This window comes from Ammospiza nelsoni, chromosome 4 (assembly GCF_027579445.1).
Source record: "Ammospiza nelsoni isolate bAmmNel1 chromosome 4, bAmmNel1.pri, whole genome shotgun sequence".
In the NCBI taxonomy this organism is placed as follows: Eukaryota; Metazoa; Chordata; class Aves; order Passeriformes; family Passerellidae; genus Ammospiza; species Ammospiza nelsoni.
The window spans coordinates 59,807,594-59,830,485 of record NC_080636.1 but is presented as its reverse complement, the minus strand read 5'-3'; the positions used below and the strand labels follow the sequence as shown (position 1 = coordinate 59,830,485).

General features: G+C 37.3%; 1 protein-coding gene across 2 annotated transcripts in view; it reads right to left on the bottom strand.

Annotated features, from left to right (window-relative positions):
• Window positions 1-22,892, bottom strand: part of GRID2 (glutamate ionotropic receptor delta type subunit 2) — a 677,499-nt gene that overhangs the window by 530,886 nt on the left and 123,721 nt on the right. For both annotated transcript variants that reach the window (XM_059471361.1, XM_059471362.1), the window contains exon 2: window positions 6,239-6,394. In XM_059471361.1, coding sequence (XP_059327344.1) covers window positions 6,239-6,394 — 156 coding nt within the window. The remainder of the gene's footprint in view (window positions 1-6,238; window positions 6,395-22,892) is intronic.

The following is a 22,892-nucleotide window of genomic DNA, read 5'->3' as shown; positions in this document are numbered from 1 at the left end:
ACCTCACACCAACACCTTCAGTCACAGAGTTGGATTTGAACGCTGCAGTGCAGCCAAGTGTAACTAGGGATGTTAGCAGGTCTCCTGCCCACCTGAAGAAAAGTGGTTTCCATAGAAACACTAGCATTCTTTCCTTAAACCACAACAAACATGCAGAATTCCTAAAGTGTGCATCCAGCAGGGTTTAGGTGCTCTGGGAGACAAAGTGGGTAACAGCACCTAAAGGATGCCAGGACCTTGCCCCAGCCGGGAATAAGGCTCTTGCCTCCCCTCTTTGGCTCAGCAATTTGGAAAGCCTACTGCAGAGAAGGCTCTTCAATCACCACAATATCTACAGCTTAATTGCTCACTTTGTTTAAACTAGCCTGAAAAAAGTCATTCCTGACAGGCTGAGTTTTTTTAATTTCTCTTTTTTTATGTGAATTTGGGGGCATTTTTTGAGCTGAGCAGAAATGATTTTAATCTTCTAGTATCTGAAAGTCTAGTGCAGTCTACAGCTGCCAGAGTTTGCTTTCAAACTGAAAACAAAGATAATGGAAGCAGTCTTACAATAGAAGAAAACATTATTACAGAAAGAATTTGCAACTAGAAAACATTGGGGCTCAAAACCCAGAGGCTGCAAAGTGATGGAAGTCTTGCAATTACTGCATCAGCTGTACCACTGTGAGGTCTTTTTGAGAATAAATCCGACCTCCTTTTTACAGCCTCCAGTATGTTCTGAGTAGATTACTTCCAGGCAAAGGAAGGTCACGAGATCTGTGAAATAGTTGCTGAAAATGTGTTAAATGTGCATCCTACTCATCCAAAACAAAACCTCCACTACATGTCCCTTTTCTACTTCCATCAGTGCTCACTCCTACCTAATATTTTCCCATGCAACCAACTGCCTTCCCAACTGTCAGGCTGTTATAAACCAGTGCATCAAGATCTTGTTTCTTAAGCTATCAGCACTTGGACTCCCATGGTCCATTTATGCAGATTACAGATCTGATTTTGTGGGGTTAGGAAGACTTAAATGAGAACTAAGGGAGAAGGCTCCTGACCCAACACCTCTTGAACAAAGAGAAGTGCTGCAACTTCTGGTACATTATGAGAAAGCACAGAGGACAGGTAATTCAAAAAATCTCCTATCGTATTATCTGAAGTGCTCATGATAAAAGCAATTTGCAATTGCAAACACTTCTGACCGTTTCTCATTTTACAAAGGAGTTTTATATCATTATTGAAATGCTTCTCCTCCTCTTCTTCCTTGAGTTTTTCTAGCTCAGATCCTCCTTGATGTTTTCTTCCTCCTCAGTATATCTTTTCACATCAAAATCCATTCTATCAGGAAATAAAAAAGCATATCGGAAATGAAATAGAGGGGCAGTGAAGAAGTTGAACCCTGTAAAGGCTTAATCTCAAATCAAACATGTACTGGTTAATAAACAGCACAAGGAAGGCTGAGAAATATCAAAAAAAGTGACATAAAGTGAAAGAAAGTTTAGCAGTCCATGAAATCTGTGTATTTAAACAGATTTTTACAGTGATCAGAGAAATGGGAAAGTACAATCTTATTACACTCATCAAGTCCCAAAGGCCAAAGCAGATGTATCCATCAGGTTGTAATTTCTGACCATAAAACTTTGCTTGAATAAAATCCTACATGTGACCTTCACACATATTGCTGCCCTACAAACCTCTGTTGCTCTACAGCTGAATCCCATTTAGTTATGACTCACTGCCTTATTTACTTCACTGATCACAATAAGCTTTCAAAAGCCATTACGAAGGCTTGAGTTGGTGTCTGTAAGCATACTCTGGTGACTACCCTGAATGACAAAAAGGTTGGGTTAGAAAAAAAAAAGGAAAAATAAGCCTCACACATATGTGATTGCAATAGGAAAACATGTTCAACAAAGTTAATTTCAAACGGTTTCAGTCAAACCTATTTGTCATGTGTTATAGGTAACCTATAGAACATTGGATTATTATAGAATTACCATTCAAGATAAGTAAAACATGATATCGTCAAAAGAAGATAAAAAAAGAGTTAAGAGAAAGGAGTAAGATTAAAAAAAAACACCAGCTCTACAAGAAACTAACATGTTGGCCATGAGGTTAAAACATTGCCAATGGGTCTCCAAGGACAACACACATCTTTGGCTGAGCTCTGACTACTTTCCAGATGCTGTGGATGCCTCAAGCACTGCAAACTCCTGCAGAGTTTGCTCCATAACTCTTGGTGTGCAAGTGAAAATGGCAGCACGAAGGCTGAGGAAATGTGCTGCTCAAGGACATGTATCAGCACAAGCCAAAGTATTGCATCTGGTCCAAGCTACCAAAGCCAATTCCCTTCCCTTCCCACAAAAATGCAAAGGCCATCACACATTTTCCATCAGCCATTCAGCTACTGTATGGTTGTACTACTAATGATAAATTAAGGACTAGAGGAAACAGCAGGCTCTGAACCATAAAATTAAAGCTTTAATTATTAGTGTATTCAAGTAAGCACCAGCATAATAAAATTAAGAGAAAGATAAGAGAATAGAGTTATTTTCTGACAAAAAAGAAAATAGGTGTTGTATTCATTTCAACCAAATTTCCCAGTGAAAGAAAAAAGTGTTCAGAAATAGAGAAGTATGTATGTCTTTTATATTAAAAAAAAAACCCTACAGTTTAAGTATATGTAGAACTCAAGCCCTTTTGAAGGCCTGTCCCACCCCTATTTAAATACTGCTGTAAATTGGAGTCTCACAGGAAAGGAAGTAAAGATTATACTAATATATATTATTAGCACCAGTATGGATCTGGGTCATAATTCCTTGTTTCATAATACCAAATCACTGCCTAGCTGCCATACAGTACCTGACTATCCCTACTTTTTTTAATGTCTATACACAAAGAAAACTTAAGTTTTTGCTTTTTCTTTGTGGTACCCAACGTGGGCACAGCACAAAAAAGCCAAATCACAATATTCTCCCTCTCTCAATCACACAAGCACACAAATATTTTGAGACACCGGACAGAAGAGTACCATAAATATTGTGGAGCATTTTTTATTGAAGAAAGAAGGAAAGAAAGAGAGAAGCAACTTGCCATGTTGGACATTTCCACAGGCGTCACTGTGGCAAATCTCAGTGACTGGGCTGCAGCTTCCACAAGGGCATGGGATGAAGCACACTTGCTGCTGGCCCTTTCTGTGGCCAACAGAAGACTAATTTTCCTAACTTAAAGAACTTCACCTCCTGTTTCTGTGCACTAGAACATAAATGATCCCTGAGGGCACTTCCAGTGATATTATGGGGCATGTCATTCACAGGTCTTATAGGATAAAACCACTCAGCTTTGCTATAGTATCATCCCCCCAAATCAGAGCTGTTAAAGAGATGCCCTAAGGTACAAGTGGAAGACATTTAAGGGCACTGTAATAATTTATAAAAACAGATTCAGAGGGAAGAACACAGTACTGCACAGCTGGCAAGCCTCTCAAATTATTTATCTTTACATACCAAATAATTATGAAGTGTCTGAGTATTTCTGTTTACATTGTTTGGGAGTTACTTGCCAATCTCAATAATAAAGTTAAATAAAAGATTTTATGCAGGTTGTCCATTACTGCATCATTACGAAAATAACCCTGTACCTAATGTCTTGTTTTATCACATCTTTGTTCATGACTTGTTGGATTTCTGAAATTCACAGTCCTCGGCAAATTATTTATCCTTCTCTATTGACTGAAAAGGGCAGTTGAAAGACAAATTTAGACCAATTTTAAGCTATTATTATTAATCTAATGCTTTAAATAAGCATTTTACCAAGCATTAAAAGTTGGGGATTTTAAAGGCTCTTCTGTAGTTTATACAATGATAAAAATCTCAAAACTTTAAAAAACTCCAGATATTGCGGCCTAAAACAAAGCAAACTTCAAGCAGTTTAAATAAAATAATTAAAACAAGCAAATAGTAAATTAAATTAGTAATGTATTTTTTGAACATTTAGGCTGTGCTTGATAGGAGAGGCCACAGACCTCAGACTCAGGGGTGTTATGATTCCAAGGAAAGGGACGTGCTTGCATGAAAAAGGCAAGCTTGACAATGCCAAATGTCACACACTGAAAAATGTGAGATTTAGTCTTGTTCTAGTATTTCTTCTATAAATAAAAGACCAGAATGGCCTGATTGTTTAAATGAACATTTTTCCTGATGTTTAGTACAGTGCCTTTCTGCTAAGCATTTGTCCCAGTTATTAACCATGTCAATATGCCACTTTTACCAATATGTGGCAAAAGTTAGAGCGGTCCCCTTCCCTGCTACTAACATTTATAAAAAATACAATTAAGAGCAAGGAATGAGAGATATAGAAATACAGAGAAAAGGAGAAAGGCAAGACACTATGCAAAGTAATCAAATTATTACACTGGAGCTGCTGCCTGTGCTCAGTTAAAACCAAACCATTGACTCTGGTATAATATTTTGACAAGCAAAATGTCATCAATACATACATGCAAAAGATTAAAACCTTTGTTCTTCACTTGGATTATTCCAAACAAAATACAGGGCCCTTAAAAATAGGGAGTATGCTATTTCTTAGGCATGTAGCTGTATTTGACCATGCATTTACAAGAAAGAGTTTTTACTGGAAAATATTGAACTCATCAATATCATAGCAGACCTTTCACTCCTCTACCAGATGGTAATGAAATTTATGTCAAATTTCCTCCATCCACATTTCAAATGTTGACTATACTTTCAACAACAACAAACACAACTTTTGCATACAATAAAAATTGAATATTGAAATATTGGATTATTAACTCCTTTGATAGTTCTACTTTACTAGGCATTCCTAGTTTCTCCAAGTCACAAATAAGATACTTAAAACATAATTTTGTATAAAGTTTGTAACTACTCCACCACAATGATACAGGAAATAGATAACTAAATTTCAGAGTTAATTAATGCTAAGCACAGAGCATCAGCTAGCATTAGCCATCCCAGATTTTAAAAAAAAAGCTCAAATAACAACAACGTAGAAGGCATCTTAAAAAGGCTGAGTTAAGTCATTTTCCACTCTGAATTCTAAAAGTATCCAGTAGTTCCAGTTTCTGTGTTATCCTTTTCAGATTGAAAGAGACAAAATTGATTCTAATTGGAATACTCTCAAAATCATGTCTTTTAGTGCTTCAGCCATATCAAGCAGAGACTGCAATGCTTCTCATTACACAGATGTAGCTACTTGCAAAATTTAACAGCACAAAAAAAATTAAATCACTAAATTCTCAAAAATTAAGAATGTCATTGGTAAAAGAAACCAAAATAAGTATTGAAGACTTTTTCATTAGCATTGCCTTGACAATAATCCATTGATCCCAAACCTCCGATTTCACGAATACTGGAACAACTAATTGCATATTTCCCTTAAATCTCAAGTGTCTATACAGAGCTAGAAAATCATCAAAATTTAGTTTTGTTGTTAAGAAAAGTTTAGTAATATAACTGAAATAAATAACTTTGGCATCTCAGAGAGAAGTTACTGTTCCAGAACAGCAAAGAAATAACAAATACTTAAACCCCAAATTTGAATCCATATTTCTGAAGACTTGTCCCAGCGGTCTTTCCAGAGAACTGCTCAGTCACACCAGTGATTTACTAATCCAGCTCAAAGGGATTTCAAATATTATTTTCTCTTATCATCCTGCCACAATCACAGGAGACCAAAGCAAAGTCATCACCCCTTGTCCAGTAATTGTGGGATGACACAAAGGACAGGCTGAGAACAGCATCATGTACTGGGCACAGGCAACTTTCTGAATCTTCAGGTTAAACTCCCCTCCTTAAAACAGGTAACCTTCTCAAGTGGGTGGGATGAAAAGGTTATCCATGCAACAACCTTTGTTTCCCAACAAGTTGCCATTAGTTGCCCATAATTAAACCAAAAAGTAGTAGGAAGTAGTCATTATTTTGACAGTAACTTCCAAACAATCTGGAAAAGGGGAAAGGAGTAGGCAAAGTGTGTCTGACTTCTTCATCACATTTCAACAACCTATACACAGAAAATGGATAAAAGCTGACTTTATAGCTATAAGTCACTAGGACCAATAGAAACCAAAGGAGCAAAATTAAATACACTATTTGATATTTCATATAAAAAGAAGCCAACAAAAACAACAAATTCCCATAAGGATAGGAGACTATCAAGGTAATATTTTGCATGTCACAGAAGAAACAACAAGAGGAAATCTTTTTAGCTGTCCTACCTTCTTGAACTGCCTGGAAAGGATTGTTGCCATCCACAAATGTCACTGAACATGTGATTTTCTCTGTTTGTAAGATTTCGTCATTCTGGTTGAGATCAGCTACTGCCATTCGAAAAACTTCCTCATCTTTTTTGGCAGATTCATCAAAAATTGCCCCTGTGGAGGAAAGGAAGAACAAAAATCACATCGCACCTTTCATCTGCAGTATCCCAAAGCATTAATCATAAGCACTGAAGGCATTTCTTTGCTAGAACATCATCTCTTCCTCATCTTTAAAAGAAGTTTCTCTCTATACAGAGCCCAGAAGCTGTTTCACAATATACAGAATTTTTTTGAATTCTGACATAATTTAAGACATACATTGAAGGGAAGCCTTGATGCCAGTCAGAAATATTGGGGAAAACTAGCTAGGCACAAAGCAAATGATCTGCATAAGAACATGGCTCTGAAATGAGAATTGAGTTTCTTCCAAAGGTGCCACTTAATATATTGAATGACTGCAGTGGGCTAGGATCTACATTTAACATCATGTCTACTGATGATTAAAAAATAGCAAGTTCAAACAAAGAGAATAAGGCTAAAAAGGTAGCACCACTGGGAAAAGGAGGTAGAATTGACACCCACAATCAATAGACAGGTCAGGAGCCAATATAAATTATTTCAAGTGTAATACCTCTAGGATTCGCAAAACAACAATTCCAGCCAATTGTCAAACTCTTGAAGGCAATAAGTTAAATTTAAATTTAAATGCTTAATTAAAATAAGTACTGCCTATATAAATCTCACAGAAAGTGAATGTTCTGCCTATTTCTTTAAAAACATTTCAGCAGAACACTATAAACAGGCAACCAACAAACTCAAGAGGAGCTCGCAGAGTCAGAGTGCCCAACTCTCATTTAGCCAATTCTTCAGGTATATTGAAAAAGAACTCTAAAACTAATCCAGAGGTTTTAAACATTTTTCTTCTTTAAAATAACGCATCACTTTTTGCATCACTTGTTTCCTATCATTTTTCACTTTCTTTTTGTATTAACTATTTATCCAGAGATGGCTCAAAAAGTCCTATGACAAATGCTATATTGTTTGAAACCCTAAAATCAAGGCTATTAGATTTTCAAGCACCTTTAAAGCTTTCAATCTCAGGCAGTAGATTAGAGAGGCAGAAGGGCTGCTTTAAAACCAGACTTTTGAAAACTGTATTTATTTATTCTTGAGTGTCTGTTGTCAGTACAGAACTGAGCTAAGGCAGCAAATGTGTCAAGGCAAACAAAGACAAGAGAAAACGCTGATCACTGAAGGCTGCAGGTAAGCACCTGCAATCAGAACTGGAAAGAACTGAAAACTATTCATTTAGAGGAAATGGCTACTTGAAGACAAATAAACTTCATACACAGTGTTTGCTGTGTTTTTCCCACTGACCTCTGACACTCATCTCGCTGCCAGCACCACTCATCCTTCATGAGCATCATCTCTTCCTACAGTCTGACCGCTTTGACTCCAGCATTTTCCCTCCTGAAGCTCCTACCATCTGGAACAGCTGTTCTTTACCTCTCCACCTCATTCACCTGTCATCTCTGTGCAAATCTCAGTTGAAAACATCCATTTTTCCCCTTGCCCCCATTCCAATTTCCCTAGTTTTATTTAACTCCATAAAGCAAAGCTACACAAGGCCAAAAACAGGCTCGGTATGCAAAATGTTACAAACCCTGTCTTCTCCACAAAAAAGGCTATTTGTGGATACATGCAGCATTTAAGGGGACAAAAAAGTGTCCAAGACACATCTTCAAACATGTTTCTTGCCTCATGGAACTGAAACCAAACCCACACAGGCTTCACTTGGGGTTTACATGCATACTGATAATAATGACACAGCCCTGCAAATACTCGAAGGAATGATTCTACATGGCTACTTAGTAACAAGGGTAAAATTAAGGGGGGGAAAAGAATTAGAAAATAATTATAGTAATTAGTCAAATTCCATCCCTGGAGAGTAACTCTGCCACAAATGCTATACTGTAAAGTGAACATACACAGATTTCATGCACACACAGGGCAAATGTTGACTGTGTTGCAGAACAGCGTGGCAAAACAAAGATCTTCCAGCCAACACTGTGGAGTACAGACTCTTACTCAACAGATGGGAAATACCATCTTAAGCCTGGCTTGGTCCCCGAAAACACCCAGGTCATTTTTTGAGTAGAGGATGCAGCAAAGTCCCAGGTAACTAGTTTTCTTTTCTATGTGTCATCATAAAAAGGCCCTTCGGCACCTTTGCCCTTCCACTGAGCAACTGGGGGCTGCTGCCAAGATAATCCTGAATTGGTGAATCCATCCAGGTTCTCAACAGGTAAACCTTCTTTACAGTCTTGTTCTTCTTTTCACACACACAGGTATTCCTAATAAACTCCTATTCTTTTCTCCAGTTTCTCAGCCTGCAAGAAGCCATACCTCTGGCACCACCCAAATGTATAAGGGACTGGGTTAGATCAAACTCCACGCTGTTTTCACAAATGCTGCTCTTTCTCACTTGAGTACAACACCTCCACTTTTGCTCTGACCTCTGCTTATGTTTTTATGGCTCCACATTTCAGAAATTTTTTGGTTCCATATTTCAGAAATTTCAAAATTTCTCCTATAACAGACACTGTATCTGACATTTTAAAGAAACTACCCAACAGAAACAACATCACACATGTTCTAGTGTAGGAGTATCTCCATAAGTAAAACACATACATATACAGTTGAATTGCCAAAAAAAAGTTCTAAACAAAGTTCCTGTCAGAGCATCCAAGCACAAATTCAATTCTTTTCCTTTAGAATCTCAGGCCTTATTCATTAAAGTATCTAACTTCCCTACACAGAAACCTTTGTAAGATATAATAAAGATTGCAGTGTTCCTTTCAGGAGATGGCAGTGCACATCAGCATATGCATTACACTTTCAAATAGCAATAAGAGAAATTTTATTACTTGATTCTCAAAATTTAATTTCAGTTGTTATATAAAATTGAAAACCTAAAAAGAAAACACAGTCAAGCCACAAAACCCCTGAATAATTTAAAAATTGTTACTATTCCCATATACACATAATTTTATGTCCCTGTTTCAGCTGTTCTTCATGTGTCTATATATCTGTCTATATTACAGATGGGGGTGGAAAGATAGTACTTCTGCTTGTTTTTTAAAAGAAAAGCCATTTCAATGAAAAGATGGAAGGGATTGTTTGGACAGTGCTGGAAGATTCTCCTTTCACTGTCATTTCAGGAATGATCTTCTAGTTTACAGGATTGATCTTTCTGATGTGAAAAAGTACATAAAATTTTTTTACCTCTAACTCAATATGCAACCCTTAACTTAAGGTTAACTTTAACTTAAACCTTACATATGAAATATGATATTTGCTTGCCAAGGCCTGAAGTTATGTGTGTTTTTCAAAACACTGTCATTAAGCCAAGCCAAGCAACACAAAAGAACAAAAAAAGGTTATCAGACTTTAAAATTACTTCCCTAGTGAGACCAACATGCTGTCTCATTTCTCCATCTAGAGCTGGAAATGAGAGAACTGGGATGACCACAAACTTACTTGGAGTACATGAACCCTTTTGGCCGTAAGAAAAATTGTTACAGAAAGTAATAACAGCTCAGGAGGAGAAGAAAATTATTTCTATAGATATTGTAAGGCACTCACTCTAGAAAAATAATGCAACAACACTATTTACAAAGGGAGAAAATCTTCAAAACTAGACAAAAGTAATGTTGTTCTTTTCTCTTCCAGCCCCACTGCTCATCTCAGCTGGAAGAAGCCTCACACTGAACATGTAATTTCTAACTGTGCTCAAGGAGCACTCCCATGATTGCATCGGGAGCCAACATGCTGACACAGCAACAACTGTGCACCAGTTTCCCCCTCCTGTTTTATTGGCATGTCATTACGTCCAGCTCTATTTCAGAATCTGGATGAGGACAGCACAAACATTCTTCCCTGGCTTTTTAAAAATCCTCAGCACATCAATTATGTTGGGTGGTTTAGCAGGGAATTCTTTGCATTTAACTATCTCATTTGCACTCAGCCATGCCACCAGAAAGCCGTCATTTTTACTTAATATAGACCAAATCACATTAAGTTCAGACACTGATAACATCATTAGAATGGCTTTTCAAAGATCCCTTGTCCCACTGACCCATAAACACCAAAAAAAATTAATGCAAACTAGATATTATCAGCTATTTCTACAGTAATTTGAGCAGTCTTGGGGAATCAGTCCAGAAAACAAAAATGTGAGAGAAATGCGTCATTATTTCAAGGATGAAGCAAGAGATTTAAACCATTGTTCATCTACCAACTAAGAAAGGACAAAGTCCAGTGCTTGAAGTGTTCTTGAGTGCTAAAATTATATTACATATGAAAGTATGACATTTCTGGATTCAGTGCCCCGATTAGTCTCAGAAAATTAAGTACCTTATTTCAAAGAGCACATGGATTAAATGCCATTGTGAATTGAGGTCACAGTTCAGTTTCCGCACGTTTGATTTTCACCTTCTAACATTGCACACAGTGCCCTCACCAATAAAAGCCATATATGCTTTGCCCAGTAATTTACTAGTTCATTCCAGGAATTTTTGCAGAGAAAAGGAAGAAAATGGTAACGTCTACATAGAAACTTTTTGAGAAACTATCTCATGTTCTCAGCAGCTCCTGATTCTATGACAATTTTTTGTGCCACTGATATTGCCAATTTTTTTCCAGTGTCTGAATGCAATTTTACTGCATTTTCTCAACTGCAGCTATTGAATTATTATTCTGAATGAGAAAGTTAACACTGCTGCTGGGAGAAGGATAGCCGTGCTATTAATACTCAGAACTGGAAGCTGAGAGTTTTGACTTTTCATGGCAAAGCTCATCTGAAACGTCCTTCAGATCTATGAGCTCATTTCCACAGATCCAGCTCCCCAGTATCAAATAAGGTTGGGAAACATTCATTTCTAGAGGCCTAATTCTGGTATTTGAGATCCTCAGACACACTGTAGAACCAAATCTCATGTTATTTCTAGGTCAGGTAAATATCTGGTTGGCACGATTTGTGTCAAATTTATTAATTTTTTAACTACAGTGGCAAATGCTTGGGTATATTGCATTCTATCATGTCTAATTTACAGAACATATGCATGCAGCTTTAGTAGGCCAATTATAATGGTATAATTGTCAACAACAACAAGAGGAACTGCAGCAGTTCCAGAGAGGGGCTGCAGTAATGTAGGAATTTAGGAAGTCACACACAGAGACCTTGTCTTGTGCATGCAGCTCCCATTATGGTATTCAGCATGCACTCATACAATTGGACCCTAAATTTCATTGTGACACATTTAGAGCTGCTGTTAAGCTTCTCTACTGACCAACAGGCAGCCGAGTACGCGCGATCACACCTTGATTTTTGTCAATGAAGGGAAAACAGCACGCTTTGCCTTTGTCTTTCAAGTTGATGAAGTTTTAGAAACAGCACAGCGAGCTTCATTTTGTCACTGCAGCATGAAGGCAGCTGAACTCCTCCACCTCCCGTACCAGGAGGGAGCTGCCAGCAGATGTGTCCTGAGGCACCCTGCACGTCAGGCTGCGGCAGCACGGGGCACCGAGCCCGTGGGGACCAGGCTGCCTCCCCCGGGCCAGCGTGGGGCTCCAGCTCAGGGCACAGCCAATCCCTGCACCTGGAACCACCAGCCCTGCGTGTTTGCTCCCCAGAGCCCCCCTGCCCCGCACCGCTGGGATCTCAGCACCACAGTGCATCTAGGTCAAGCTGAAATTTTTGAAAACACTACTTGTTTGTTCATTTTAATTTTTCAAGACTTTCACAGCTCCCATGATGATGTTAAAAGAGACAGCAGGGTAGGCTGAGAAGCACCTGCACCATGTCCTTCTGCAAAGGACATAATGTCTCCATGCCCATCAAACTGTAAAGGCAAGATTTGCCTTTCTACTTTACGTATCTATGATTTTAACAAGCACAATAAAGACATGGAACAATACATTAGAAAATACTTTGCGCTATTTATCAGCAGACATATAAAAGAAAACTAAAACAATCATCTTAAATCTACACATACATATGGAAGCTCTACTTGCTACTTTTTGCAGCACAGATGAGACCAGAAAAACTTCCCAAACAGTTTCTTGATTACCACTGACACAAGATTGACCAACTAAGAGAAGCATCAGGCCTACTGTCATTTTTTTAAGAGACTTTTATAAAAGTCTGCTTCTGATAGAGAAGAAAGGATATTTTCCCAGACCATGAGCAATGCCTGTTTCCCTGAGAGACCATACACTATGTATGCCTGCACACAGATCCCTGCTGCCTCCAGAAAGAACTCCTTCAATAACAACAACCGTATCCATTTTTAATGTAATGGGAAAAAAAAAAAAAAGCCAGCAGCAAAATTATTAGATACAAGGCCCACACCTAATCAGAATATGTGGGGAAAGAAACCCACACGGTCCATTTCTGCTCCTTTTATAAGCACTTGAGCCATTCTCAGATCAGCAACATGACTGGAATATCTCAGAAGTGATAAAGAAACTCCTTCCCTTTATTGTTTTCATTTTCTAACTTGAAATATTTCAAACAGAGTTGAATGAGGAATTTTACAGGTGTCTCCATCTGGCAAATTGCTACAGGCAAAGTCTGCTTGAAATACACAGGAAGTCAGAAAAGCGCAGCTATCATCTAAATAACAGAAAAATCTCTCCATTCTTCTGCCAAAACATGGTTGTTTTTAATGTCCCAATCTCCAGTAAAACAACTGAAACTGTTCTGCTTGGCTTTGAAAACTGTTATTTGCTTTAAGTTATTTGACTTCAGGAGGGTGTGCACTTTATTACACCTTCTCCTTTTTGTTATCTCTGGAATATACCAACCAAGCTTTGGAAGAATGGTAGCTTGACAGGTTGACAAATTAAATGAAGACTCCACTTTTTAGGCATTTCTCAACATATTTACATGCAGTGAGACCCAATGCTCCAAGTATTGTATGTCAAACCTATAAATTATAAGGTGATACTGAATTTCTAAGTAAGGTGGGACACAAGCCTGAAAGTATAGAATCAATTGTCTTTGCAATTCCTTAATTTAATTTTAACATGATTGAAGGTCGTCTGAGGTCAGTTCATCTGCACACAATAGGTACTACAGAGCTATGAAGCTCAGGAAATATTGAAAATTACTCCAATACCAGAATGCATATAGGATTTTTTTTCCTGTTTAATTCTATAACAATGTTGTCGATACACATCAGTGTCATTGGGAATTATGTTCACATTTGGAAAGAACAGACTCTAAGATCTTCTCCTCCTTATTTACACTGTCTGTCAGGCACATATGCACAAGCACGAACTCCTTCCAATCCCCATTGAATTATTTTAAGCTCATCCTGACAGATATTTCTAATTGTTCTCAAGTTCTAAACCGTCATTTTACACTTATATTTAATGTAGCAAATGGTACAATTTGTCAAAATCATCTGCTGAATCTTGTTAATCTTATTTAAAAAACAGCTGTCATTTGCCAGTTCCTTTTTCTGATGTGTTATTGTTGGCTACAAAGTATAAAAAAGAGGAATACAGAGGGAGAGGAAGGCAAAACATTGTGGTCCTACCAAGAAATGCACTTCATGGGATATAATGAATTAGAGGGGATCCACAAGGATCAAAGTTCAGCTCCTAGCCTAGCACAGGCCAGCCCCAAAAATCACACCATGAGCCACCTATTTTGGTGCATCTTTTCCTATGCAACATAAAATCAATGGCATCTTCAAAGGCAATTGTAGAAAATCTCCAGGTAAGTAATCAAGTCCCTTCTCAACTGCTCGACATTCTCATTAACTTAAGGGGTCCTCAAGTAGAAAAGGAGCATAAAAACTACTATATCAAAGAAACAACAATTGACACACACCTAGTTTTTCTTTTTAAGAGCTAACTAATTGCACAAATTGCAGAGCCACAAAGAATTTGTTCCTGCAGAAGGAAAAGTGCTGCATAAGCACCTGTTGGAGCATTGGAGACTGCTAACTACTTTTGTAAATGCAGCAGGGCACAATTTCATCATCATATAAACAAATTTTATACACAATGTACCTTTCACAGCATAAGAATTAAGATATCTTCTGTGCACTATTCCATCTAAACTTGATATGGTGATTAACTACAGTGATAATATCTTCACATTCATTATGCAACAAATGAGCTGATAATAATGAGAAGCTTTTCATGTTTTCTGTCATATCCATAACTATCAAGTTAGGGTCTAGCTGTGAAAACCATCTGGTTTGGTAGATAGACTTCCCATAATATTAATACCCCATATAGGAAGTTAATGTGATGATCGTAAATTTACTGAATAGTATCCACATTCTTGAAAAAAGAATATTAGAAGGTAACTTTATAATGTATTTTCAAGGCATGCTTAATTGCTGGTTTAGAACCAGAGCAAAGCACTGATTCACTGAACTATTTCATCATTTTTCTTAGCCCCTACCTGTTAATGGGAGAACACATCACGAACTGTCAACAAGGATGACTGCATCCTAAAAAAATACAACTCCTAAATAGTTGTTAAGCATTTGTCATTACCTGTCTTCCACTCTCATACTTGCTGCTCTGCCTGTGTAATTCTGTGTCACAGCACATGTCACAGCTGAGATGGCCACAACACACAGAGTAATCACCATACAATTCCAGAAGGCTTCAGCCCACACAGACTAACACCAGACAACTGCAGAAGGCTGCAAGCATCTGCCCTTCTTGTTCTTCAGCCCAGCCTTTTATACCCCTCCTGTTGATGCCATGCCCCTGTGTGCCCTCTGTTCCCTTTGGTGATGGGTCAGTGCCCCTGGGCACTCCATGGCTCATTGCTGTCAGTGCTGCTCACCTGCTGCTCACAGCTGCACCCATGGGGATGAGGCTGGACACAGCCCCACCCCAATCACCACAATCTGTGTGTACCTACAATTCTGCTTTGTGATTTTTGAAAGAAGCTATTGCTTTAATTAATCAAATGATGCAGACTCCTGGGTAGAGATGGAGAGAAAACTGCTGCCAAACCATTTCTTTATGACATGAGGCAGCTGCAGCACCTCACTCCTGTAGCAGCTGAACTTAGAGGAGAAGAATGAGATTCCCAATATGCTGGAGATGTTGCTAGAACACAAACATATGCCTGTGTACACACACACAGACGTGAAAGTGCAAAGATTGGCACGTGAAGTTTTTCTGGAGGGCATTTCTCTGTTTTTCCCTTCCTATTTCACAAGCCTTTTGCTGCAAACAGTTTAATCATTTCAAGGAGTACAGAAACCTGGCTTACAACACAGATACAGGTGTTGACACTAAAGATTGCTATTGGGAGGGTATTTACAGGAATAAGAGACTATTTCTTGAGTACCACACAATGTATAAATTCAGCCTCCTATTGCCTCTAAAAAAATAAGACAAAGGTGCTGAGTCATCATGCCGCAGACTCACAGAACTGTTGGGGTTGGAAGGGACCTTTAAAGACCATGGGCAGGGACACTTAACCTGACCACATTGTTATAACCCCCATCCAAGTCAACCTTGAAGATGATCAATGATGGAGCATGCACAACTTCTCTGCTATCACAGTGAAGTACAGACAGATGACCTTTAAATATATTGCTTATAAAAATCTATCCAATACAATATGCAGTGATATGAATGCCATGGTTAAGAATTAAATAACACAGGGAAGAAAGCAGTAATGAGAAACTGTTTTATGAGCCCTACTGAATATGTAAAGGCGGACTATGAAAATAATCCTTTTCTTAAACAGCTTTTCCATTCTCCTGGAGGAGAGACATTCAGCAAATTTACACACAAACATTGTATTTGAATGGAAATGGGATCAACCAAACAAATTAGTCCATTTTCTTTCAAGACAGGACAGGACTGTCTTGTAGAGGACAATTTACATTACAGATGAAAATTAACATATGTAACTTCTTTCACTCTTATTTCACGAAGAATAACAAATCTGAAAGCAATCTGTTTCCAATTTCAACACAAAAACCACATCCAAAATTGCCCCAAGAAAGAGCCACTTTCCAAAGAATGGTACAAATACTCTATTTCTAAAAACATGGTTCTTACTTCTCCGTACAGATTTTCCTGAACTAGTGTTACTCCCCTTAAAGATAACTTTTTTTAAAAAAATTTATCCTTTTAGCAAAAGGACAGCCCACGTGACTCTGAAATTCTCTCATTAAATATTCAGGACTATAGGCTCAAAGTGCCTTCATGATCAAGGACATTGAATCCTTAAATTCTTTGTTGCTTCCTACAGAAGATGGTGTCATATCATCTTTGTACTTCTTATTCAAGTCTGAAAGAATATTTTCTACTTTCTCAACCCATCATTTGCATGTGTGTATAAAAAATAGATTCTCAGAAAATATCTCTCAGACAAGCTGATAAAATTTTCATTTCAAAAATTCCATCCAATAAATTATTGTAATGATGTTTCCATTTTAAAACAGTCAAAATAAGAAGTGGAGAGTAAGAAAAGGTTAATGTCATCCCACATGAGACACATGAGAATACGACCAAAAAGTCCTGCTATAAATTTCTTCAACTCTCTGCTGCAATTTAATTCGCCCATTGTTTTAATAATACTACAATTCTTCAGAAATACAAAGCTCTTTGAAAGTTCACTGTCTTATGAAATGCCTGTGAATTTTCATTTCCCAAAGCCTCACTGCAAGTCAATTACAAGCTTGAGTTCTGCTAAAGAGAAGTTTTCAGGGTGCTATAAAAGTGTGCACTTTTTTTTTTTTAAACAAGACAAAATTTCTGATTTTAAGACAGACTCTGAAAAATGAAGTACAGGTGCTCCTTCCATTGGCTTCTCCAATGTCAGCCTCCAGGTCCACAGCTGGAATAAACGTTAATCTGCCCAAGATCACAAATACTTTTCAGAAACTAGCCCTGGCATTAGATTTTTTTAAAATGAGACCTAGAACTATATGTTTGGTTTAAGTTATCACCTGTCAAGAACAACTTATAAAAAGCCATACGCAAGTGAATAATTACTCTCCCATTTTAGAGATTAAGGAATATTAAGCAGATGTGGAGTGACTTGTTCAGACACTCCATAATTAGTTGCCTGTCAAAATTAGAAGAATCTAATAAAAACCTGATTATTCAAAGTACCTATCTTTATTTCTGTCACTTAACACATATAATCTTGGAACACTGATATTAAAATAACAGTAAGTATGCTATTATTATAGTTCCCACTTGATCAAAAATTTCATTGGAAAAGAGATTTAGGGTTTTTCTTGGTTTTTTTTTTTGGAAGGAGAGTTTGAAGAGGAGAGGTTGTGGGTTTTGGTTTGTGTTCTTGGTTTGGATTTTTAATGTTTTTTTTTAAACTGAAGTGGCTCTAAACTTAAGGTGACGAAAAGGTGTTTAATGCCTTCAAAATCATTTTAACTTGAACAGATTTGAAGTTGAGTAACTTAGGCAAAGGTTTTCTTTTAAATTTTAAGACCTATTTTAAATCAGGAAAAATATGCAAACCAGAAAGTGGGAAAAGAAAACAGACAATTAAATTATAAAGAACCTCCCCCCCCCCCAAAAAAAAAAACCACAAGAAAAAATTGTGTCATTAACCATATTTAAATTTGAATATACAATTTAGAGACTTGGAACATGAATAAAAAAATCCCAGAAGTGACACTTGTGGAGGTATCAAACTTGTTGTTGTTGCTGCATCATCTCTACTGATCAATTTAAGTTAATGAGGAGCCAGCCAAAGAGAGAGAAGAATTTTGACAGCAGCCAGTTGTAGGAAACAGATCATTTTGAGAAAATTTTATTATTTATCACAGAATGACTAGGCTGGAAGAGAACTTAAAGCTGATCGAGTCCAACCCAGCCCCAACATCTCAACTAAACCGTGGCACCAAGTGCCACATGCAGTCTTCTTTTAAACACATCCAGGGATGGCGACTCCACCATCTCCCCAGGCAGACCATTCCATACTTTATCACTCCTTCAGTAAAAAAGCTTTTTCCTGATATCCAACCCATATTTCCCTTGGTGCAGCTTAAGACTGTGTCCGCTGGTTCTGTCAGTTGCATTTGCAAAAGGGTAAAAAGGGAACAAGAAAATTTCCACCATAATTTAAAAAAAAAAAAAAATCTCTCTTCAATAAAACATTAATATAATCTGAAATAATTCCATCTACTATCTTTCTGGGAATCAAGATCTAGGTTTTGTTTTCCCCTAGTCAGCAGAACAGTACCTGTAAAAAATGCACATCTTTCTTTCTGTCACTGGTGATAAGTACCTAAGTAATAGACAGAGAAACCCAGGAAAGAAGTATAACCTACCCACTCTTCCTGTAATGACTTTTACTATCAGCAATTTGCCCAGCTCACTAGTTTAAGAAAAAATATATTTTATGATCTACTTGGCAACTTTGAGAAAACAACCACAGCAGTCACTGTAATATGAACATTAAAGCAAATTAGGAAATTATTTTACAAACCAAAAGGACATGTTACTTTCAAGCCTAGAATCTAAATTCTGCTCTCCTTGGCATTTAAATACTTCAGTAGATATATTTAGTAAGATTTTCCAGTCACTTCTGTCTTAATCAAGTCCTTTTATGATTTGGAAAAAGATGAAGAAACTTGGCTCACACAGACTTTGCCTACAGGTCTGTCACATGACTACACATAAAGCTTAAAAATTTGTCTACAGGTTTTGAATCTCATTATTAACATATCACTTAATTATCAGAGGACCATTTTAATTAGTTACTACTGTATTATTACCAATTACTACAGAATACTTAGAGTATATTGTGGCACATTTTATCTGGGAAAATGTGTAATTAATTTGTCAAATTACTCCAAAAGACTACACCAGAATTCTACCTAATATAAATGCTTTTGCACCCATAATCCCTGGTACTCAAATTCCTAACCAGAGGTTAGTAAAAACCCTGCAAAATTAAGCACTGATATACGGATTCCCCAGCAGACTGTGCCAAACAAAACTTGTTTCTTAGATCTTTTTAAAACCCTCTCTCTCTTGCTGGCCTCTTTCCAACCAAGAAGAGGGTATCTAAATATTCTGTATTTAATGGTAATGGAAAAGGCATTTCTAGGAATTAGATCTCAGCTGCAGGCATGACTCCTAATCCTTCATTTTTAAAAGCAAGTACAACTTGACTGAGGTCATGATTTTCCATGCTAGATCACCACTGTACAATAATTTACTCTTTATAATAAAGAGGAGCTAATGTAAGATAAAATTTCTGAGAAAGAGGACAACTGCAGTGCCCAGGATTTAAGAATTATCTACATGTTGTATAACAACAGAGCATGTATACTTTACTGGCCCTTAATACAGGGTAAAAGTAGTTGAAGAAATGGGACCACAGCAAGTATTCACATCCAGATCTCCTCTTCCCTATCTATCCTCTGTTCAAAATGTAATGCAACTCTGTATTCACTTATGCAACTCTAAAATCAAATTGTAGGTAGCAATCCACATTTTCAGGAACAAAATTCAACTTCTTTTCCTTGAGGGAAAAAATTGCAACCTCCAAACCATTTAATATTTTACAAAGAAAAAGTATTATTCATCAGCTTGACAGGGCAACCAAGAGGTATTTCCCTGATTCTGGGATCTTAGAGGATTTTCTTTCAGTATTACCCTTTTTGCCTCTAGTCATCCCAGTGAAACATCTCCTCACGGTTCCTTTACAGGTTGAAGAAAAATAAGCCTTGCAAAGCATCTTAGCACTCATACATAAGCATTTCCACTTTTCTAATTTTCTCCTCTTTTTTCCCCCCACATACCGATAACACAATTTTCCTCTTTGGTTTTAGAAATAGAACACCAAAAAAAGATTTCTTGAAGCATAAGGTAAAATTTACATCCGACATTACCCTACTCACATTTCCCTTCTCATCCCTCCTTCACTTTCATGGGATTTATATACATAAACTTTGCAGCAGATGTATTTATAGCACTGGTAAAGCTGTTTTTACTGTCCAGAAAGTAATTCCAAGTACTAGGATGCTGCAGTCGTGGCTGGAACACTTTCATAGGATATGGTTTAAACTCCTGAGAAGGAATAAAAATGAGCAGACATGTCCAGCACCTTTTACCAAGCTCTTTGAGAATGTCCTAGAACACAAGAGAAAATATCAGGAGCATTCCTTTTTAATCTATTATTATTCCTTATGCCATTATTAACCTCATTCCACTGTGTTTCCTAAGTAAGGGAGTTCACACCTCTGTCTCCTGTAGAAGATTCAGGGCTGTATATCCCAAAGGACTTCCATACTTTACTTCTCTGCTTCCCTCGGCTCAGGGAAGAGCCAGGTTTGAAAGCACATCTTTGTCATCAACTATGCTTACACAAGGCTGATATATTCTGGCTGAAGTTTCAGCTTTCCTCTTTGTTTATCTCAGAACAAACAAATAAAACACATACACGCAGTCACTTCTGTGTTGGGGATCTGAGCCCCAGTAGCAGGTACAAGTCTGGTGCCTGGGTAACCTCTGGACCTGTTTGCTACATAAAGCTATTCCACCTTACATAAACTGGCTTGGGAATAATTACCTGTTCTCAGAAGACTGTACTTTCTGCTTATCTTATCTCTCTTTCTGAATATATACAGAAAATGGGGAAGATGACTGTTACTCAAGCTTGAAGATGCATGACTTACTTCACTTCTCTAGTTACTTTTAAAAAAATCCTTCCATACTATTTCATAAAAGGTCCAAGTCCCCTTTCCTCGCTATGCAGGTAAGGTAACTAAAAACATCACTCTAAAAGGTCACATTGCTATATTTTCAGTCTGCAATAAGCCATCCTGCATTAGATGAAATTCATGGAACCTTTGATTAAAAAATGAAAATGCATATAACAAGCTCACAGAAGGGGAACACTGTATAGAATTATCATGTCATGCATACACACTCTCTAAAAGGAAGTGAAGAAGCAAAAGAACATGGTTTCCCAAAGAGAAATGGCACATCACATATAGTAAGCCAAGGCAGAGCCTTCTTAAAGTGTAGTAAAAATTGGTCAGGTAGAATTCATTTGGGCTTTAAAAGCTCTATCCTAGAATGTATAAGGATGACAAGGCTAACGAAGACTAACTATTCCATTACAATTCTTCAGTGGTAGCATATATAGTCCATTATGTATGAATCTACATCTCAAGCTTCATTTTTCAGAGATGGTTAGAGACCCAAAGGACAAAGACTGCAAAGGAAAAAAGCAGCACATCTCAAAAAGCCTTGTGGAGTCGCTTCTGCTTTTTAAAGTAAACACCTATGTTAGTGAGTCGTAATAAAACCTTAAGATTGACACCTAAGTTTCCACAAATAGAATCTTCCAGCTTCTTCTTCCATATGACTGCAGAAGAGTTTACCATATTACAAATACAGATTTGCATATTACTTGCCTCTTTTTTTTCACATGTTCCATTTATATTAGATTACTTTATTCTCAGAAATATGCAGAAGAATTAGAGCGAATTCCAGAAAATAAATCCTTGAACTCACATTAGGAATTGGGGGAAATTATATACAGTAAGATCATCAAATAATGATTAAGCAGAAATAAATCACTGCTTAAATGCAAAAAGGAAACTATTTTCTAATGAACTCCCATCAGATTATTTTTTCCTAAGAAAGCAGCAATCAATTGCTATCCATGCATCTTTCATCAAGAGCACCAGCATTTTGCAGTTCTGTTTCCAAAATATTTGAAGAATCAATTGCAACTTGCAACTCTACTCTAAGTAATAAATAAATAAATATGCTTTTGAAGTATCTCCTTGGCTGCTTTCAAAGCCTTTTCACTATCAAATACTATGATCAGGTTTTAACAAGCATATCAAAGAAGTTGGTATCAACTTCTGAAGGTAAAAGGGGAGAAGGACCAAGTCTGAATGCCTTGGTGTTGGCTCTACTGCAAACCATCTAAGTACCAGATTACCTTCAGATACTGAAAATACTATCTGTTAAAAAAAGAAATCTATATTAATAAAATAAGAGCCTGTAAAGCATTTTGGGTTTTTTTGAAAGCAGCAAGCTGAAAAGCAGTCATGAGAATGGCTGCAGAGAGCTAACCTGCCTTTCACTACTTAGACTCTTTATGCACTGAAACAGTCTGGGCAGGGATATAATCAGCTGCTTCTTTGAGAAAGTAGAACTAATTTTCAGAAAGATTATTTGTGACACATTTCCTGAGAAAACTGAAAAACTCTGTGGGTTTCAGGAAGAGCTTGACACTTGCCCTGCATTCTTCAACAGATTTTCAATGCACGCAGGACTGCTCAATATTTCTGCACAGCTCAAGCACATCTCTTTCAAAAAAAAAAAAAAAAAAAACCAAAAAAAAAAAAAAAAAACCACCATTCAAAAACAGATTCTCACCAAGCACTGAGAACTCAGTGCTGGTAGGGCATGGAAATCAAATGGACAGAAAGGTTTTAATCAGCCATAGTGAACCAATGCTGAGATCAGCTCTTAGTCCAGGGAGCAACAACTGGTGAGAAGATACAGACCCATAGCCCTAACCCATCACCCTTCAAGTATCCTCAGATGTCCTTCAGTTTCA